The sequence below is a fragment of the Pogona vitticeps genome, chromosome 2 (genome assembly GCF_051106095.1).
Source record: "Pogona vitticeps strain Pit_001003342236 chromosome 2, PviZW2.1, whole genome shotgun sequence".
NCBI classification, from domain to species: domain Eukaryota; kingdom Metazoa; phylum Chordata; class Lepidosauria; order Squamata; family Agamidae; genus Pogona; species Pogona vitticeps.
This window is the reverse complement of record NC_135784.1, coordinates 244,492,756-244,515,467: the sequence shown is the minus strand read 5'-3', so window position 1 is coordinate 244,515,467 and position 22,712 is coordinate 244,492,756. Positions and strand designations below refer to the sequence as shown.

General features: G+C 40.9%; 1 protein-coding gene across 1 annotated transcript in view; it reads left to right on the top strand.

Moving 5' to 3' along the window:
* Positions 1-363: 363 nt before the first annotated feature.
* CNTNAP4 (contactin associated protein family member 4) overlaps positions 364-22,712 on the top strand; it is a 341,638-nt gene continuing 319,289 nt past the window's right edge. The window contains exon 1 of the mRNA XM_072992357.2: positions 364-1,015. Within this exon, the coding sequence (XP_072848458.2) occupies positions 931-1,015 (85 nt within the window). The 5' untranslated portion in view covers positions 364-930. The remainder of the gene's footprint in view (positions 1,016-22,712) is intronic.

The window sequence follows — 22,712 nt, the reverse complement described above, 5'->3', positions numbered from 1 at the left end:
TTGCTGTGATTCGGTTCTGACTTGACGGCACAGAACACACACACACACACACACACACACACACACACACACACACACACACACACACACACACACACACACACACACACACACACACACACACACATCTCTCTTATTAAAGAAATACTCTCATGGGAACATCCTGCAGTATCAGTTGAAGATAAATGTGGGATTCCATGGCTGAATGAAAGATTTATGGCATGCATAAAAGCAAAATACAGTTTTCCCGCATGACAGCAATTTCTGATGTAAAATGATAATGCTCTGTTCAGTGCTTGTGAACGGAAGCTGTAGCAGCAGCTGAAAGTTGTCTTTAAACACAGAGTGCAAGAGGGTGGCCACAATAAAAGCATGCACAAAATATTCACATCTCTCTGCTCTCCGGTTCTTTCCCCCCCCTTTCCCCCTCCCACTGCATGACCGTAAAGAATTGGGAACAGTCGTAATCTGGGGGGATGGAGGCTGTACTTGCTCACATGTGCAGGCTGTTCTCTTTATTGTTCTGGCTTTCATCATAGACTCACATTTCCTACCTGTCACCACAAGGGGTGTCCAGGACACATTATGAATGTGAAGCTTCACTAACCAAACTGTACGGGGTAGTCTAGCAGTTGAGCTCTGAGTGATTCTGTGAAATTAGAGGAGAGATCCTTGCAGCTGCTCTTCAGGGACTGCTGTCATTAAGGGGGAAAGAGCAGATCTTGCCGTGTGAGACAGAGAGAGAGAGAAGATGCAGAGTGCATTTGGCTGAGCTCTTTGGCTACTAGGAAGCACTGAAAGGCAGACAGAGCAAGAGGGAGAGCAAGAGCGAACGGAAAGCAGAGGAAGCCAGAGCGAGACTGAAGCAGAGAGCAGCTGTGCCTGTTTCCTTATCCTTTGACACTTCGGGGCACCTCAATCCATGAGGACATGGATTCTTTCACTGAAATCTTCCTCAAGCTGCTGATCCTGGTCCCTGTTCATCACTGGAATATATTAGCAGCAGGAGACAAATGTAAGTATTTCAAATGGACATTAAAACTTGGATTGTTCAGGTGGTGATGATGGGGGGGGCTTGACAAGGAAGGTCTTCCAATTAATCCGGGCTGGTGCAACCTTAACAGCAAGGCGAGAGGATGCAAATGTTTCAGGGGCTGAAGTGTATCAGGGCTCCTGTTTCTCCAGACTAGAAGCAGAGCCCTGCCAACTAAGCTGAGCTCCCAAATAACAGGAGATTCTTGTTTCCCAGGTGAACTATAGACTCCCCTGTGGTTGCCTTTCGTCTTTTCCAGTGCAAGCTGTGCAGCAACAGCGTGCTATTTTGTGAGGAGTTAAGTCTGTCATTCGGATTATTGGTGTGACAGTACTCTCTACTGCATCACATAGGGCTTTTTTTTTTAAGCAGGGTAAAACCTGGCAAGCAGGAGTCTGCCTCTGTCTCTTGAATTAAGAGTGACTCTGGTGTGTGGTGCCATAAAGCAGAAAAGGTAATGAGGAGTAAATGTGGAGAATGGGATTTTATGGGATGTTCATCGATTTCAGGGAGAGTAATGTTCAAGTGTGACCGGATAGGAGAACATAGCCAGCAATACAGAAAGGTACCTATATCTATATCTGTCTTTCTGTTTGAGAAGGGTAGCACTTTAGAATTGTAAGGAAAATGTTAGTGCAGTAAGAGAGCCAGTATCCTGGAAATCTAGTATTTGTTAGAGATTCGGAGTAAGTAGCCTGCAGTGTTGTAGCAAATCTGTGGTATGTACAAAACATAGAGCAACATTTGAGTGTACTCATTTGGATGTACTTGGGAACTGATCTCACAATTCTCAAAGCCCCCTTAAACCACAGGGTATTAAATACCTTAAGTGGGTGCCCAATACGTGCCTGAAAACATGCACTGTTTTTCATGCAGGTTCCAGAGAGGTGGCATATGAAACAGTGCAAATAACAGTGGCTCTAGCTGTAATCCAGGATTCATGAATAACATTACTGTACAGTACTGTTAGAAGGAACAGCTGCTTGAGAACATCTAGGTAATAGAGGAAAGTGGAAGTTCCATACTTTCATCACATGCTGTCTGCTTGAGAAACATAGGACTAGACAATCGTAAAAGTGGCAATTACTCTACAGGACCTGTGACATTTTATTGTCATTCAGCCACTGTATCTCCTGTGACATACAAAATCATAGGCTACTGCTGAACAAGAACAACTTTTTTCTATAAGGCACTCAGCTGCAATGTGTCTAGACTCTAGATTTATCAAGAAATCTTTCATTTCCTGCAACATTCTGGTTTATCGTGAATTCACCCAGTTTCACACAGTCATGAATCACAAGTTAATAACACCTGGTACTATGCACAGAATTAAAGTAGAGGCTTGCAGGGAAATATATTAACATCGCTAACAAAATACAACCCCAGGAAAGATAACGAAGCAGCGAAGCACTAGAGGTCACTCTTACAATTTAGGAAGCAACACTCAGAGAAAAATATAGCCAGCATCTTCCTAGCACAACATTATGATGAATAAAAACATCACATATAGGCTGTGATTGCTGCCTTTACTTTCTGACACTTTGAGACAACACAATTTTGAGTTACACTCATCTACTAAATGCCAGAAGAATGCACCTTTCCAGGCAATGATTCAGAAATAATTAAAATACTTTTGCAGTCCAATGAATAATACACCCAATTTCCAAATGTGAAAAAAGAGCATAGAAATCAAAGCACTTGCTCAGCTTTATAGAAGCAATGAAAGCTGTGCTTTGCATAACAATTTATAATCATACTATTTACTGTAATATATTCAAGCCTATATTGCATCCCCTCCCAGTGACTATAAATAGGTAGCAGTATATTGACTACTTACATCGTCCCTATCTCTTAATAAACTTAGTAATGGATCCATGTTATATTAGCTGGTTTTAGTCCCACAAAAATTAATGGGACTTGAGCTAGCCAAGAGTAATTTGTCCCAATGTTTTCAATGGGGCTAAAGTCCTGCCATTTTAATTTGGAGCTCCTCATGCATTTTTTAAACCAAGTTTTTCCTTCAGAACTGCCATTGTACATCAGTGTCATCATATTTATAATGTTGTGCCCTTTAGTAGCAGATACATCTCCATGACTTTAAATGAAAATTCTGCATGAAGTATAATTGTGTATATTCATTAGTGCACTGCTGTATTTAGAATTTCTAATTAACATAATTAATCTTCACCATCCATATTGCTTTGCTTTTATTTATTTATTGGAGTTACAAAGTTTTATCCTACAGTCACTAGATATCGAGCAGTTACTCAAAACTGCACATTGTAAGATTGTTACATATTTTACACATTGTGACCTACTGTACCCATTGAGAATTTCTTCAAATAAAGTGGTGTGCATAGGACTGCATCTTAAATAGCCAGGATTCAGTTCTGATCTTGGGAAGTCAATGAATGCATATGTAAATGGTGAGGGCAAAATACAAATGTCTTCAACTTGGACAATTTGCCTTGATATCCCTCAGCATCTGGTTTACTAAGGCCATTGCTACGATATTGACTTTCCATTCTCTCACTGTAAATTCATACATAACATGATGCCAGACCTTGAGGTTCACCACAGCCTACTTGTTTGATTCCTTGGGACATTTTTTTGGAAATAATTGGCTTCTTTCATTGGCAACTGTTGTCTTTAACACAACTGCACCAATACAAGTTTTATTTCCTCCTGGCTTTGCTAGGCAATGACTGACATCCTGCTGCACAACTTCATGCGCTGATGATGTTATTACCTGGTAGCACTAATCTTTACTTTAATTTAAAGCTTCCTATCCCTCCCTTTAGGTTCCAAGGCTCCCTGGAGGCTCCCTTTTGCATTGTGGAAATCTTTGGGAGCCTTGAGCCACATAGGAGACTGTAATGTTAGAAAATGTCTAGCAGGAACCTTGTAACCTGAAAGGGGAGATAAGAAGTTTTTAATTACAATAAAATAAATATTAATATTAGCAGGTGATGGCATCATCATCATGTATGTGGTATAGTTGTGCCAGCTGGGTTTTAGCCAATAGGTCCCTGAGTCTCATCACAGGGCATTAAGTGTCCATGCCCTTCTTCACAACTATCATTGCTTCAAAATTTCTTAGAAGATACTCTGGGATAAGACAACCCATGATGACTGGCTTTAAATGCAAAGCTTATTAAAACAATCAGAAATTGGTTAGCCTTCTTATCTGAAGCCCCAGTATTTTACTCTTGCTTCTTGAATATTCTTGCCAGGTGGGTTGCCCATCATGGGAGCATGGACATGAAGTGCAACTCTAGAAAGTCATTTCTTGCTAAACAAGTTTAATTTCCAAAGCTTTGGGGTGGGGAAATTGCCCTTGCAGTGAGAAACGTATTACTGTGCAAGGGCAAAATGTAAGCAGGAACCTCCTCTAATGTTTTACTGATGGAGTCAGTATAAGTTTCTCTGGTAGGTTTTCCTTCTCAGCTTTTATTTTCCTTTTGAAGATTGTTCCCCAGCAGTCAATCAGCTGGTTGGTATCACCGTCTTTGCCACAGCCCTGAGAATGGAACTTTGATATCTATAATGCTCGCTTTCTAATTCTCGAGACAGGACGTCACATGAAACTTAACTAAACCTTATCTATATTTCAACTTGGTTGTGGCTGAAATGATTGCAGCTCGCGTGGTCAATGTGCAAAAACAGAACAGTGTGTGTGCCATGTTCTGACACAAAATGGCTTATTTCCACACAAGAATGCTCCATTAGAAAAGTTTTAACACCTCAGTTTCAACTTTCAAACTAATCAATCTGAACAGAAGTTAACAAGTCAAGGGTTGTGATCACCATTTCTGGAGAAGTAGCCAGGTTTGGCACAAGAAGCTGGTTGCTGTACAGTCTTATAAGGGTTTACTGGGGGGGGGGGAAAGCAACCAATACTGCATTCAGTTGAAGTAACACTTAGGTTACTGTGTGTTGGATTGTTTCAGAACTCTTTCTTCCAATAAGGTGCACCATGATTGTTTCTTCTCAAATTGTACAATGTCCTAGAGGATTCTGTGAAGAAGACATTTATTCTACTGATACTATAGGTTTATGTATGTCTACTCAGAAGTTCCACTTAGTCAAAAAAAGTTATTCCCAAGTAACAGCGGATAGGATAGCAAACTTGTGTAAATCCTATTATATCTAGTAGGGCTTACTTGTAAGTATACATGTCTAGGATTGCATTGTTCCTGTACCTAATAAGTAGAGTAAATTTACACTTATGTACTCAGAAGTAACCTCACTACGTTTAAAGGGACTCACTCTCTAGTAAGCATGTTCAGGACAGTATCTATAGCGCATAAGTTTAAAATCATCATTTCAAAGTCCTAGATTTGCCAGCCCTCATAAGGGAACAGTTTTCTGGGAGCTAACTCTTGGGGAAAATAAAATAAAACATTATATGATTTGCTTTAGATAATCATCATTTGATCTTCACCATTTTTACTTGAAAAGTTTACAAAGGCTAAGCAGCAATTTACTGATTGCTTCCACTGCTGCAGCCTCATTGGAGCTATGAGCAATATGCTCTTATGCATGAACCATGACGATTTATTTGTGATGAAGAAAGTTGTTATGATAGTATTATTGGTAATAACTGGTTAATGTTCTGGCATTTCAAATCACAGAATTAACTGAATGATGGCTCTCTGCTGCAAAGAGCTTCCATTCTAAATCTGGATTGTGTAGGATATATTGGGAAATTTGGGAGAGGTGGTCGATAGAGTCCCCATCATCACTGAGATGTAAGTAACATTGTGATTCTGATACCCAGTATGGTGTAGTGAACAGAGTGCCAGGCTCGGGCTTTGGATACCAGGTCTCAAATCTACACTTGGCCACGGCAACTTGGTGGGGTATGAAACTGATAAAGCCACTCCTTAAATATCCCATTTATCTCAAAAGCTCTATTAGCAGCCTTGTGGTACAGTGGTTAAACTGCAGTACTGCAGTCAAAGACTCTGCTCACAACCTGAGTTCAATACTGAGGGGCTCAGGGTTGAGGGTGACTCAGCCTTCCATCCTACGAAGGTCCATAAACTGAGTAGCCAGCTCACGGGGGGGGGGGGGGGAATATGTAGCCTGGATAATTAAACTGTATACCTCCCAGAGAATGCATTGAGCACTATGGGACAGTATATAAGCAACATCCCCCCCCTTTTTTTCCTCTATTAGCCTTGCTACATGTTGCTTATGACTTATGACTTGATGGTACGTAATAGCAGCTAGGTCAATAGAAAGATGAGAATAATAGGGAGGAGGACTAAGGTTTTAAGCTAAATGCTTCACAGAAAGGATGGGTTTTGAGAAGATACTGAAAGGATGAGTGAGAAATAACACCTCACAGACACTCTCAGGGGGAGAGAGAGAGAGAGAGAGAATGTACTGTGTTGTTGAAAAAAAGGTAAAGACTTGGGGGTAACTGAAGCTGATTATTGAACTAGCAAAAGTCTTAGGCAAGATACAAGAGGAGGAAACCTAATTAGAAAATATGAGAGAACTAAAAGAGCAAACTAAGAAGAACTGCTGTGGAAGTAGAATGACAAAAATGGAATCATGGAATTGTGATTGTGTTGCAAAAATAGAATCAATGATCTGTAGTGGTGAGGATCAGGGCCTGAATCTAAAGTCACTTTGGTCCTGCCTCACCAACATGATGAAATCATTCTGCCCCAGCACCAATCAGAAAGAAGCAACAGAAAGTTTCCAGCCTTCTGATGTAGGTTTTGTTGGTCCAATGTTGATGGGCACTGCTGTCAATTTGGAATGTGGAACTATTCAGTCAGTAAACCTACTCTACTGAGTTCTAACCTATGAGGGCATCCAAAACTCTGTTTCTGAAGCAAAAAAATCCACTTTACATGTGGTATAAATAATTTTGCCCATAAAATTCATATTATCGTTTGTCATAGCTATAGTATGCAAAGGTTACCAAAATAAAAGTTTACTGTAAAACAGGTTTAAACATAAAATCAAGTATTCAAGAATATACTTCTGATATACAAATAGGGAGTGAAATCCCCAGCCTGTTTTATCCTAGAAAGACTGCGTGTTTGGAGATGAGGCAATGTTGGAGCAATTTTTAAATTATAGTTTCATTTAGCATTTTCGAAATTTCATGTTTTACTTCCACGTCTGGGACTTACAGTCTGAAAAAGTAACTTTTCCATAAATTTCAATGTGATATTAAATATTCTGGTCATAAGTTTCACTTAATCATGAGTGGCCAAGGAGACAAAAGCGAAGAACTAATGGGCAATTTGGTAATCACTGGAAGGACACACTTTAAAAAAAGGCCATGGAGCTGGTTCCCTGTGATGTCCTCTCTTTGGTCAACCTTCTTTGAGAAGTAAAATACGTAGATGCAGAAAGCTAGTCCTCTTCTCTAGTGGTGGAACGGTGAATTTGGAAATGCAGATGCTGATCATGGCAGTCCCCCCCCTTTACAAGATGTCGGCAGCTGATGTCCGTATTCACAAATGAGATGTTCATAGAGAAAATGAGAAACAGGTGTTTTGTAAAGTTAATGGCTTTTACTATCCCATTCAAGACTAAACCGCCATCAAATACTTTGCAATGCAGCAGGAACTATTTATTCATTTATTTATTTTGTTTGCTTCATCTATATGAGTGCTTGGAGCATTTTCTGGGTGGTTTACAACATAATTATGTTCAGAAAACTCTATGCTGCCGCAAGCTGAGGACTCATTTTATCAACCTCAGAAGAATGGAAGGCTGAGTGAATATTATGCAGTTTCTGAAAAAGAACTTGTCACGTCCAAGTACTGTGAATACTGTAGAGGGAGTAGTGAGCCCAAGGTGGTTGCCGGATGGTATTATAGACCCTGGTACTCACATAGCTTTGACCCTCAGAGCCCTGGTTCCATCAAACCACTACTCTTTACGTTGGCTTTGTCCATTTGGGTGCCTTACAGATCACAGTCTAAAAGGAAGATCAAGCTTCTTAAGCACATCACCTTGTGTTTGCCTTGTCTTTTTGGCTGGCCAGTGAAAACAGCAAACTTTATGGAACAGAGTCTGAACTGGATGGGCATCTTAACTAGAAGGATACAAGAAGAAAGTGAGGTGATTTTATATACTTACAGTAAATGTGCAGTTTTATAAAGGATAATTCTACAGTCTCTCTGTTTTGATTGGAATCTGACTTCCACAAGAGAAGGAGTGGGTTTAGTAGACTATTTACTATCTACAATGAGTTTTGATGGTAGTTCAGTCACAAGAGAGGAACATACTGGTAGAAAAAAAATACTGTTTATATTCCAGTTAATGAGTTCCTTCAATAAAATAATTTGAAATATGACTGAAGCTTAGATCCTTTTGACATTTTAAGTAGATTTAAATTAGTAACTACACAATTCTAAATTAAATACCATACCTACCAACCAATGATAGAAGCTACCTTGGGGGTTTAAATCATAAGGGATAAAAATAGTAAGAAGTCTATCCAGTGGGAAGCAAGTCTACTAATTACCTTTTTAAAATAAGTATCCATCATTACGTGGTAGTACTCAGGAATAAGTGGTAGCTTATTGCTAACTACTAGAATACCTATTTGTTTCTGTAACAATTTTTTCTCTCAGTTAAGAACATTTACACTCATGGCCTGGAGAGAGAGAATTAGATTACATACAAGATGTGTGCAAACACTGAATGTTAGCATCAGCATTTATTGAGTAAAATCGCTACTTCATTTTTGCATGTTCATTAATAACAGCAATGCACTGCCAAGATGTCATTATAAACTGTGGCCAGAATCTTGTTGTTTACATGCAACGGTGGAGGTGTAATGACATAAATCAATGCAGCAATTTATGCCATGATTTACACCATTGCACTTAATTATGCCATCATACATAAGCAACAGGATTCTCTCCAATGCCTCTTTTAACAGCACAATCATATTGTGACTTAAGATGGTTTGTGGTATGGTCTAGTAATGTGTATTTAGCAATTACCCACCCCTATCTTTGCTATTCTTCCACTAGTAGTTAAAGGTGTTTCTCTTCAGGCAGACTTTCTCTTAATGGCTATCTGAGGTTTGTTTTTTTGTTTTTTTTAAAATTTGGATGGTTTGTACTTTTGTTGCATTTAAATCTGTTTTACTAATGCTTTTATCTAATATTTTTGATACAATGCCTATTTAATTATTTTTAAATATTCAAATAACTGATGGTTTTTAATATTGGGTTTTAAATGATGTAAGCCACCATGGGTCCTTCTTTTTTTAAGGAGAAAGACGGGGTTAAATATTTTAAATAAATAAATGGAATGAATAAAAAGGGCTGCTGTATGATTGGTCTTACATTCTTTTCAGAAATATATTCTTTCAACCATGTTATCAAAAAGACAACAAAACCACAAACTCTTGTTTCAGAAAAACCAAAGCAGCATTTTGAAAATCACTCTGTGTTTTGTGTGAAAGCAGCAGCAATATAGAGGTTTTGAGTCACTGAACAAAACTTGTTCTGGCAAGGTACTTTGAGAAGTAATTGGATTTTTGAATAAGACATATTGATGATATTTCCTATTAGAACATGTTAATGAAACCCATTTGGGCTCGATTATCAAATGCACCTGAGGTAACCAGCTTGTAAGCATAATTTTAATCATGCCATTCATCTCTGATTTGATTAAAGGTGGGCACTGCTAGTTAGTTCCTGCTGACATACAGTAATTGTTCTCTTAGACATATTAACAGATGTGCAGTGTGTACCAAGAACAGCACAGAGGCCTAGATAGAAATGCTAATCCCAGCTAAGCTCATTGAATCAATGGGATGTAGGCATGCATGAATTTACCACTCAGCAACTGGTTCATTTGGTCTCCTCTAACTGGGATTAGCAATGGCATTTGTACCCAGTTTTAAAGGTTCTAAAGAATCCTCTAAGTAGCTCTCTGTGCAATGGTGTTAATAGCTTATTTTGGAGTCCAGGTTCCCATCATGGCAACCACCATTTCCATAACCCCAAGGAGGATACAAAAATGCAGGTGTCTGAATATCCACAACAACCAACCCATTCTTGCAATATTCATCTCCACCGGGAAGAAACCTTTTGCAAAACCTAGAATAAACATGAATGTAAGTGTAAATATATTTGTTGGGAAATTCTGTCGCCCCAAGCTACTGTGAAGATTGCAACTAAACTCAGGGGGAACAGAAGCCTGAGGGGGTGATGTTTTCATTATGTCTGCAATCATAACTTCCCAGTGCTCCAGCACTGTCAGCCCTAGCTCTGCTGTGCCATTCCTTCTGTGCAAAGCCTGAAAAAGCTGCTTTTTTGAATGGCGACTCCCAGCACACTTCAGCCAGCATGGCAAGTGGCCATGGGAGATTCCAGCAGATGTAATTTGAGGGGTGCGGTGATGTTTCCTGTTTCCCGTGCTGTGACTTTATATCCTTAACACACTGTAGGGCTCAGATGCGTGTGTATCAATATGCTATAACACCTGCTACCCCATCACTTTCTGTGGGTTACAAAGAACAAACAGGGTGGTTGATACAAGAACACAAATGAACATAAACAGGACAATTTCAATGGTATATAGGAAATGGTGGGTGGATATTTTAATCTCTCAAGCTGTTCAACACCTTATGTTGAAGTCAGTGGAGGTTTTCTGAGTCCTTACAGAAATCGTAAAGGTCACCATTGTTCATAAAGATAAGGTGAGAAATCAGATTTAAAACCATCTCCAAGTATTGATTTTAGTGAGGCTGTTGGCTCATCAGCACCAGCAATGGGGCTTCCAGAAACCATTGAGAAGGATGCGTTCACCTCCATGTATGAGTCAATCCTTAATGCCAAGAGGCAGGTTTCAAATGATTTTACACCTATTGAAATGTATTATGTCTTTAATCTCTCTCATAAAATTGCCTCCCGCCCCCATACACATTCATACTTCAAGCACCTAATTGTGCATGTCTGTTAATTAATAGATAGCTCTGAAAACATCTAAACACCACTGCATTCGGTTAACTCTGGATCCGTGATAACGTGGAGCCAAGGGGATTATACACTAAAATAACTGCCAATTACCTGTGTAGACATACATCCAGTTTTCTTTATTGTCTGCCATATTCTTGATAAATTAGTCTGTTGTCTAGATACTCATTGAATCCTCAAATCTCTTAATTAGTCAGGCTTTCAGGTGCCACATGGGGGGGGATGATTTGTTTGAAATACAGTGCTGGAGAGCTTTGCAGATACTCTGGATTGACAGAAAGAAAGTGGGCCCTAGAGGAAGCCGAGCCTGAACTCTCTCTGGAGGGAAAATGATGAAACTGAGTTTCTCCGACTTTGGGCACATCACAAGAAGGCAGGATTCTCTTAGAAAAGACAATAATGCTGGGAAAGGTTGAAGGCAGGAGGAAAAGAGAAAGACCAAATAAGGGAATAACTTTCTAGAGGGATCATGATCTTGAGATTACAAGAGCTGAGCAGGGCTGTTGAAGACAGGACATTTTGGAGATTGCTCATTCATAGGCTTGGCAGTAGTTGGAAGAGACTTGATGGCAACACAGCAACAACAAAAGATGCTACCAATCTGTGCTTTGTTGCACAGGAGACTTCTAGCCACAAACTACTACAAGGTAAAAATGATACTGAGAAATACCACACAATCTATTTCTCTCTCTCCAAATACACTTCGTACTCAAGAAATGGTAACTTTTTAATTCCCTGATAGCATCCTGTATATGGATATCCAGTGTGGTGTCCTGAATAGACTGATGTACTAGAAATCAGGAGACCTGGGTTGGTACCCCCATTCAGACATGGAAACATGGGGGCAGGGAGGACTTATAAAAACACTCTCACTTATCTTGAAAGCCCTATTAGGTTCACTGTAAGTCATTTCTGGCTTAACATACTACAAAAATATACTGTGTATTTACCTTACTGACCTTCTAATACTTGTGATTCTTTTTTCTCTGTTTTTTGGCCCTGCCTGTGCCTTTAAAGTATGTGCTAACTTCCCCATGTGGTAGTATATAATAGTGTCTTGTCTTCATGCTGATGGCTTTCGGGAATCAGATGTTTGAAAAGAAGAGATGTAAATGGTCAATAGACTGTGAATTAAACCATTCTATTCTGTATCTCTGATAAGGCAGAGAAGATTATCTTGATGTTGCTATAGATTTTTCCAAACCTTCTCAGTATTCAGTGCTTAATGGTTCTGCTAATAGTCAAACAGTTATATAGCATGAAGTCTTGACACTTTCTGAGCTAGCAAACTGCTGCAATCACCAGAGCTACCTTCAGTGATCAATGGAGGGTTTCCTATCTAATTTTGAAGAACAAATCTTTAAAAAAAGAGATACAAGCTCCTCTTTCCTTTTGAGCTCTGTTGTTTTCTAAGGACTATGTGTTAGGGTAGTCTTAGAACATAAAGTCTAGCTAGCCCTTGGAACTGCTCCGATGCACTGAAGGAGAATGAAGAAAACTCCTTTCTAAGTTTGGGTGAAAATTTCATTCTCGTTCGTTTTTGCCGTGAATTTAACAACATGCACTTTTTTTCTTGTTTAGCATGTAAATCAAATATGTTGATTTTATTTAATATTATATTTGTATTTTTGTCACTGTTTGCTTATTTAATGTTATATTTGTATTTTTGTCACTGTTTGCTTATGTTGTGAACTGCCCTGTGTGGCTATATTGCATCATCATCATCATCATCATATGGAAATAAGTTGAGGGGTTGTTTAAAAGGTTTAAATCCAATGTTAATTCCAATATAAGTGGACTTATGGATATATCTGTGAAGATTCTCCAGGTGAGGCTATCTGGAAGTTGAGTTGTGGCAACTGGATTTCTTTCTCATAAGGTTGAAACATTTCACTACACATCCAAGTAGCTTCTTCAGTCTAGGAGAGTTTGTAGGAGACCCCTGACATACTGGTTTCTCCAATGTAGAGCCAAAGAGCCACTAAACAGGAGGATGGCCCAGCATAGGAGGGGCAATGGCCATGATCAGCAGCATTCCTCCTATTTGAATGACAAAGGAGACTCATTTGATGACCAAGATGTACTCATTTTGGAGCGACAAGATAAGTGGTTTGAGAGAGGGGTCAGGGAGGCCATACATGTGCATACAGAAAATCCATCACTCAACAGGGGTGGAGGTCTTAGATACAATCTGTCTCCTATTTATCATGCTGCCCTTTCATCCCTTCCCATAAAGATCAGGACCACACATCAGAAAGACCACTGTTAACGGTCCCTGAAAATGGGTGGAGAAGGACTAGAGAGGTGGGATTTTCAGTCACTCTCCCCCCCCCAGTTCTTTATCCTCTGTGCATCTAAGGAGCCTATTCAGACTGGGGGGAGGTGAACCAATGATATATCGGGGGTCTCCTACCAACTCTCCTGTGGATTTCATGGTTCTTGCATAACTTACCAAGTTTCCACTCATTCAGTGGCTCTACTCTAGCTGGGATGAACAACTGTATTTACTATAGGCAGTGTGGGTGAAATTGAAACTGACAAATTTGCCCCAGGTCTTTCTGAGTGCTGGACTATTAAAACATACAAGGTTAAAGCTGCTGTATATTTAAGACATGTTTCTGGTGCTAAACTGGTGTTGCTACCTCATTTTCCTGTGAAGTTCTTCATCCTTAATATGTTTCTTGTTGTTACATGCGATCAATTTGCTTCCAACTAACGCAATCTTATAAACAATCTCCAAAATTAAGTTTCTTTTTATGGTGGGGAAGAATGGGACATATGGGGATACTCTAATGCTGACTCCTTGCTTTTGTCATAATTGTATGGACTACAGGTAACTTGATTTTAAAAATCCTATTAAAAACATAAGGAGGATACAAGATGTAGCAGATGTTTAGTTCACATGCAGATAGGTGTTCTGAGTGCAAGCCAAGTAAGGCTACTGACATCATTTCCACACAGTATTGTCCATTTCAAGAAAAAGGACTCACAATGTATTTGTTTTCAAAGCCTTCATTTTATCCTGTCCAAGGCTGGAGAGAGCATGTGTGAGAAATTAAGGCTGAATCTCTGAAAATGTCTATATAAAAGAAGATCCAGTCTCCAGCAAGGACCTTTGAAGCAAAAGGATTCTTGGTGGAGGTGGACCATTCTTGCATGTCAGTGGGATTTCCATGTGCAAAGCCTGTATTTCCCTTCTGTTAAAGTCAAAGGGGACAGGGCTCTTTCCATTGGCTTGCATGGGGATGGGGATGTGAGAAAGGACATCAGAAGCATTTTTAAAAAAGTCTCAGAGGACCCTGCCTCAGTCATCTAAGCAGGCTTTGCCTAATATTCCATACTTGAAGGATAGATAGCAATTTTTTTAGAGCAATCTGGAATATTCTGCTTTTTCTTTGTTTTTCATTCAGGCTAGTTTACTTACTGGAATACAGCCACACTATTAAGATTCAGTGTACATGTGACAGTGGAAGATAGATGTTGGATTAGTGGCTACATCACAGAATTGGGTTCTGTACAGCCGTCGCCAAACCCCACCCCTCCGGTTGATAGCTATTTGCATTCCCCACAATGTGTGGGTCTTTCTTCTTCTTCTTCTTCAAAAACTGAGATCCAGCAACACAGATAATATAGCTGACCCAGAGACAGAGCAGGTTAGAATGTTGCTTAAAGCAGTGGTCCTCAACCTTGGGCCTCCAGATGTTCTTGTACCACAGCTCCCAGAAGCCTTCACCACCATCTCTGCTGGCCAGGCTTTCTGGGAGTTGAAGTCCAAGAACATCTGGAGGCCCAAGGTTGAGGATCACTGGCTTAAAGGATAGAGAGTGTGTTGGAACTGATCTGTGTGCCCTTTGCTCAGGCATGAAATGGATTGAGGTGCTTCTATATACCCTTGCTATTATTTGTAAGTCCAGATACATTGCATGGAACTTAAGTCTGAATGAGCCACTGTGAGACAGTCCTTCTCCCTCCTTCCAGCCCTCCCTCATGTCCAATATACTAAGTTGTTCCACAGTAACTTTCCTTTCTAAAGAAGGAGCGTCTACTCTAAATATAATTAGGCCTGTCCCACTCTCCCTCCCTTTCAATAAGCTGACAGGGGATCTAGCCTCCTGACCATTGCCAATGATCTACCACTCTGAATACCCTATATTGACATGCTTGGAGATATCCAGGCTAATTCTCTTTTTAGAGATTTTCATTCTTCACTGCTTCAGGAAATGAGAAAGCAAGACTACAATGAAAACTTGACCCCTCTGCTTAGAAGTGCACTACATATCAGAGCATTCCTTTCTCATTCTAATGCCTGTTATTTTCTGTCTTCCAAAAATGTTTCTTTTTGAAAAGTCTGGTTTACCATGTGTTGCTTGGTATGATTGGCGTGTCTGCATATGTATATGGCAAATTCAAATGTGTATTTTTTTTCCTCAGTCAAACAGAAAAGAGTAGTACAAAACATTTTGCAGATTCTTTGATCTCAATTGTTCTCTTCTTTTGTACCTCAGAAACAAATGTTTCATCCTTTGTTTTCATCTAACAGCCACTTCCCCTTTCCTTATTACCTTTCTTCCATCACCTTTAGACATGCATTAGCTACTGAGCATCATGGCCATTTTGCTTCCCCAAATTTCAGAATCTTATCACTATTGTTGCTGCTTTTCTGAGTTGGGTATTTGCAGCTTGCCCATTGTGTGGGATCAAGAAGAAGGACAAAAAGTAGGAATGTGCACTAGCGCCAACATTCAGATTTGGAATTCAGATTCAGAATTACAGCCCTTTGGATTCAGAATGTTAAAAATTCAGAATTTCCAGATATCGAGAATTCTGTTATGGACCATATGAATACTATATTGTCATTATTTTCCCCTGTATTTATTTTATTTATTTATTTGAAATTTTCTACCCCATCTTTCTCCTTAAAAAGGATCCAAGATAGCTGACAGCATTAAAAGACAATATTTAAAACTAAAAAGAGGGAATATACTTATGCCAGAAAGAGTCAAATACCCACACTCCAACACATCAAACAAAAACACCAAAAACACATTCAAAGCAGTTAGGCACAACAATCTGTTTAACAACCCCATTCAGACAGCCAGTCACTGAGAGAAAGTTCGCCTAAAAAAGAAAAGTCTTGTCCTGCTTGTGGAAGGACAACAACGATGGGGCCAGCCTGGCCTCTTGTGGGAGGGAGTTCCAAAGTCTAGGAGCAGCAACAGAGAAGACCCTCTCCCATGTGATGCTGGTGGGATCGAGAGAAAAGATCCCCTGAATCTGATGATATTAAAACCTGAGCAGGCTCACAAAGAAAGATGTGCCCTTTGAGATAACTTGAACCTGAGCTGTTTAGGGCTTTACAGATTAGAACTAGCACTCTGAATTGTGCCCAGAAATGGATTGTTAGGGAAATGAATTGCACAAATAGGCAAAACATTTTAAAGGATTTCCCTGTGTTCTCTGACACCTTCCCAGTGATTGTGCCGATCAGAAGGAGTGCACACCAACAGCCAGCAGTGCTTAAGTGTCAGGAAATGACTGTATTGGGCATCCTGACTGAATGGCAGCAGGAATTGCCGGCAACATGGGGGAAGCAGAGGACTGGTCTCATTGGGGAGTGGGCAAATACCACTGGCAAGCAGGTTGGCGCAGCAGATTGCTTGTGATGTGTGGGAACTGTGCCAACAGCAAGGATTCATGTTCCAGCTGTAAGCAGTGTGGAATGACGACATGCCCTGCCTGAGACAACACTCACTGGGAACACCAGTTGCCCACTGTCACCTTGCCCAGATCTCCCGAAAAAGCCTCCTTGCCCTAAGACATTATATTGGTCCCTTTGGGCTTGCAGGGCTTCTACAGGTACATCTCTGCCTCTGCCATGTCCTTTGTGCTTGTCAAGACAGTGTCCCAGAGAGCTTGCCCTGCTGCATAGGTGAGAAACATGGGCTCTGGAACACAACTATTTGGGGTGCTGTGAAGATTGCTACTTTCTTCCTGCTCTATGTGATCCCTCAATATTAACCAGATCTTCTTCTCTAGCTGCTTCTGTTGCATGTGATAGAAAGTTGGGTTTATATCCACTTGCTGTTGCTTTCTATCCATGGCACACTGTTTAATTCAGGGGTCCATGAGGGTTGCTAGAACACACTCCTTTTTTCCCCACAAGGATGTGAATCTGTAATGGAGGAGGCTCTTAGCTTGCCAGCACCTAAGGCCAGAAACAATGTTGTTCTCCCTCTATGGAATCCCCCATCCACCCAGATTGACCTCTCTTTATGCCCCCCATTATGCTAACCAAACCCTGAAACATTGGGATAAACTGGCTAAAGATAGCTGCCTCCTCCCTAAGAACCTATGTTGCACTCTCAGATCTTCAGAGCACATGGACCATTTATAATGTCCCACTCTTCTCTGCCCAGAGGAGCATCCACAGCAATGGAAGTCTTCAGTGCCAAACCATGGACCCCCTTTTGCTGCTCCAGCTCTCTTTCAAGGAGGTAGAAAGTGGACTTCCATTGAGTTGTCACATCCTGGTTTAGATAACGTCGTTTCAACCCCAAGTTTTCTTACCTCTGCTGCAGGTAGAGGAATAAGATTTTGTTATACAGTATAGAGGCAGCTATACAGTGGTGCCTCGCTTGACGATGTTAATTCGTTCCACCAAAATCGCTGTAGAGCCAAATCATCGTCAAGCAAAATAAAAAAAAAACATTGAAACACATTGAAAACCGTTCAGTGCGTTCCAACAGGTGAAATACCTGCTCGTCCAGCGAAGATCCTCCATACGGCAGACATTTTCTGGTGCCTGTAATGCGAGGAATGTGTCCCTAACACAGCGGGGAGCCATTTTCTACAGCTGGTGGCCATTTTGAAACCCGACAATCAGCTGTTTGCTGATCATCATAAAGTGAAACATCGGTTCCCGAAACAGGGAACCGATCAATGTTAAGCAAAATTCCCCCATCTAAACAATGTTTTGCGATCACAAAAACATTTAACGTTAAGTGGATTCGTCATCAAGCAGAGTAATCTTCCAGCAGAGCACCACTGTATTAAGTTAATAGATTTTGTGTCTCTGTGTGAGCAATTTTCATTGGAAGGGTTTCTGTTCCGCTGTAGCACATTCAAACCCTGTTCTTTGGGTAGAGCCTGCACGTAGTATGAAACATGAGTGTGGTAGAAGAAGTGGGCACTTGGGGAAGGCTGCATGAGCGCTGCTTGCCCCCACTGCAGGAGCTTATACTGAGAGGAGTGGGAGAGGGTTTACGCCCAACCCCAATTCCCAGCAAATCTCTCCTGTGCAAAGCAACAATGTGGCTGGTGTAAACTCCCCTTCATGTGATATACATCTCATGTGGGGAATGAGACAGGGCGGACTCAAATGGGTGCTATTTCAGAAGCATGTGACACTGAAATCACCCCTTCTCCTCCAGCTGCACTTGCCCCATCATTCGCTGAAACCAATAGTGATGACAAGTTAGCAATCCCTGTTAGGAACATGCAGTCAAAAACTGGAGCCCCCACAAGAAGTCAATAATCTAGAAACATTTTCAATAGTGTGCAACAGATGTTTCCATGGCTGAGTGCATGAACTGCAAGATGCTCAAGCGTTGGTAGGACTTGGTCCACCTCTCCAATAAGTAGCATGCTTAGCCACCTGAAAACCTGGCACCTGACAATGTTTCTGGCAAATGAAGTGGGTGCTTTGTGGTGCTTTACAAGGTATGGAAAACAATATGATTGAGTGGGCCAGAAAGGTGGCAGGGCATTTCCCCTACAGTTTCTGGGGCAGTGGCCCATTGATATACCCCAAAGGGGCCTAAACCTAATGTAATATTTCCCTGCTGATTTATAAAATATGAATCTACTAATCCTGGATCTTATTCTTAGTTATATTAAGAAAACAATATAAAAGGAGATGTAAAGAATGTAAATGTAATTTGAGGGTTCAGAAAAGGACACAGAGAAAACTGCTGCAGTGCGGTCTTGCACCACAGCATATCCTAACAGCAAATGCTCAGGAGATTGATAAGCAGTTATGCCTACTTTTCAACTGGAAGGAACCAGTGTGAAAAAATACCTTCTAGTTTCTGTGCTTGCTTCTAGATTTCATTGGTGCAGACAGATATGACAACCCCAATCAGGAGACATGGAGTTCTCTATCTGCTCTTCGTGCCAGAGTTTTTAAGTTTCATTTCTCAAGACATCAATCCATGGAATGTAAGATTTATGAACCTTGGTAAGCTGAATGTGGTCAAACAGATGGCAAGAATAAACATTGACATCCTGGGCATCAGTGAACTAAAATGGACGGGAATGGGCGAATTCAATTCAGATGATTACCATATCTACTATTGTGAGTAAGAATCCTGTAGAAGAAATGGAGTAGCCCTCATAGTCAACAAAAGAGTGGGAAAAGCTGCACTGGGATACAATCTCAAAAATGAGAGAATGATTTCAATATGAATCCAAGGCAGACCTTTCAACATCACAGTAATCCAAGTTTATGCACCAACCACCAATGCTGAAGAGGCTGAAATGGACCAGTTCTATGAAGACTTACAACACCTTCTAGAACTGACACCAAAGAAAGATGTTCTTCTCATTCTAGGGGACTGGGATGCTAAAGTAGCGAGTCAAGAGATTAAAGGAACAACAGGTAAATTTGGCCTTGGGGTTCAAAATGAAGCAGGGCAAAGGCTAATAGAGTTTTGTGAAGAGAACAAGCTGGTCATCACAAACGCTCTTTTCCAACAACACAAGAGGTGACTCTACAAATGGACATCACAAGATGGGCAATACTGAAATCAGATTGATTATGTTCTCTGCAGCCAAAGATGGAGAAACTCTGTACAGTCAGCAGAAACAAGACCTGTAGCCGATTGTGGCTCTGATCACCAGCTTCTTATAGTAAAACTGAAAAGAGTAGGAAAAACCACTGGGGTAGTCAGGTATAATTTAAACCAAACCCCTTATGAATACACAGTGGAAGTGAAGAACAGATTTAAGGAGCTAGATTTGGTGGACAGAGTGCCTGAAGAACTATGGATGGAGGCTCGTAACACTGTACAGGAGGGAGCAACAAAAGCCATCCCAAAGAAAAGGAAACGCAAGAAATCAAAGTGGCTGTCCAACAAGTCCTTAGAAATAGCAGAGAAGAGAAGGGAAACCAAATGCAAGGGAGATAGGAAAAGTTACAGAAAATTGAATGCAGACTTCCAAAGAATAGCAAGGAGAGACAAGAGGGCCTTCTTAAATGAACAGTGCAAAGATATAGAGGTAAATAATAGAAAGGGAAAAACCAGAGATCTGTTCAAGAAAATTGGAGCTATGAAAGGAACCTTTTGTGCAAAGATGGACATGATAAAGGACAAAAATGGTAGGGACTTCACAGAAGCAGAAAACATGAAGAAGAGGTAGCAAGAATGCTCAGAGGAATTATACCAGAAAGATTTGGATATCCTGGACAACCCAGACAGTGTGGCTGCTGACCTTGAGCCAGACATCCTGGAGAGTGAAGTCAAGTGGGCCTTAGAAAGCCTGGCTAACAACAAGGCCAGTGGAGGTGGTGGCATTCCAGTTGACCTATTTTAAATCTTAAAATATGATGCTGTTAGGGTGCTACACTCAATATGCAAGCAAGTTTGGAAAACTCAACAGTAGCCAGAGGATTGGAAAAGATCAGTCTACATCCCAATTCCAAAGAAGGGCAGTGCCAAATAATGCTCCAACTAGCGTACAATTGCTCTCATTTCACACGCTAGCAGGGTTATGCTCAAAATCCTACAAGGCAGGCTTCAGCAGTATGTGGACCAATACCTCCCAGAAGTACAAGCTGGATTTCGAAGGGGCAGAGGAACTAAAAACCAAATTGCTAACATGCACTGGAGAGAAAACCAGAGAGTTCCAGAAAAACATCTACTTCTGCTTCATTGACTACACAAAAGCCTTTGACTGTGTGGACCACAGCAAACAATGGCAAGTCCTTAAAGAAATGGGAGTGCCTGACCACCTTATCTATCTCCTGAGAAACCTATATGTGGGACAGGAAGCAACAGTTAGAACTGGATATGGAATAACTGATTGGTTCAAAATTGCGAAAGGAATGCGACAAGGTTGTATATTGTTCCCCAGCTTGTTTAACTTATATGCAGAATACATCATCCAAAAGGCAGGACTGGAGGAATCCCAAACTGGAATTAAGATTGCTGGAAGAAATACCAACAACCTCAGATATGCATATGATACCACTCTGATGGCAAAAAGTGAGGAGGAATTAAAAAACCTCTTAATGAGGGTGAAAGAGGAGATAACAAAAATGATCTGGAAGCTCAACACAAAAAACGACTATCATGGCCACTGGTCCTATCACCTCCTGGCAAATAGAAGGGGAAGCAATGGAGGCAGTGACAGATTTTACTTTCTTGGGCTCCATGATCACTGCAGATGTGACAGCAGCCACAAAACTAAAAGATTCCTGCTTCTAGGGAGGAAAGTGATGAGAAACCTAGACAACATCTTAAAAAAGCAGAGACATCACCTTGCCGACAAAAGTGTGCATAGTCAAAGCTATGGTTTTTCCAGTAGCGATGTATGGAAGTGAGAACCAGACCATAAAGAAGGCTGATTGCTGAAGAATTAATGCTTTTGAATTGTGGTCCTGGAGGAGACTCTTGAGAGTTCCCTGGAGTGCAAGAAGATCAAACCTATCCATTTAGAAGGAAATCAACCCTGAATGCTCACTGGAAGGACAGATCCTGAAGCGCCAATATTTTGGCCATTTCATGAGAAGAAAAGACTCCCTGGAAAAGACCCTGATGTTGGGAAAGTGTGAAGGCAAGAAGAGAAGGGGAGAACAGAGGACAAGATGGTTGGACAGTGTCACTGAAGCTACCAACATGAATCTGACCAAACTCCGGGAGGCAGTGGAAGACATGCTCTGGTCCATGGGGGTCACAAAGAGTCGGACATGACTTAACAACTAAACAACAATTTCAGTGTCATACTTGCCCCTCTAGAGATGCATACAGTTTGGTAAGATGCCTGAGCTCCATTTGGCCTGACTCTTTTATCATTTTCACATCATGATCACTGGCTCATCCCTAGCATCTCGTGCTTCTGATTTCTTCCAAGCCCCCAACAATATTGTTTTGTTGCAGCCATTATAGCAGGCTGTCAAGGACTATAAAGGATCACTATTGCCGCCACATCTGCAGAGGCCCTGATGCTGCTGCTTCTCCTTCCTCTGTCAATGTACAATGGATGCTGCACCAGTAGAAGCACAGTAACCTCAGTTTCTAATTAAGGTATCGTTGATTGCTTTGACTACTTCGCTTCAATCACCAAGAAACAGTATGAAACACTTTTAGGCACATTTCCTTCACTGCAATGAGAATAGACCCATCATCTCTGTGAAGCAGTCCTTAACATTTCCAGCATTAGATTCCATTTCTCTGAGTCCTCCTGGAGCATGACATCTGGAAAGTAACTAGCTCCAGAGACCTTTGTAGAGTGGCAGTGACTTTCCACAGGCAAAGGGCCTTTGATGAACAGAGGAAACAATGAACTCACCGCTCTGTGTTCTACTCCCTGAGGTGGCAGTCTCAATCAGCCTAATGGCAGAGTTGGCTCTGCTTAGCATTGTTTCTCATATTTACATATTTTAATATGTAAGAATATGGCTTCATGTCATATTCTGAAGATGAGCCTTGACC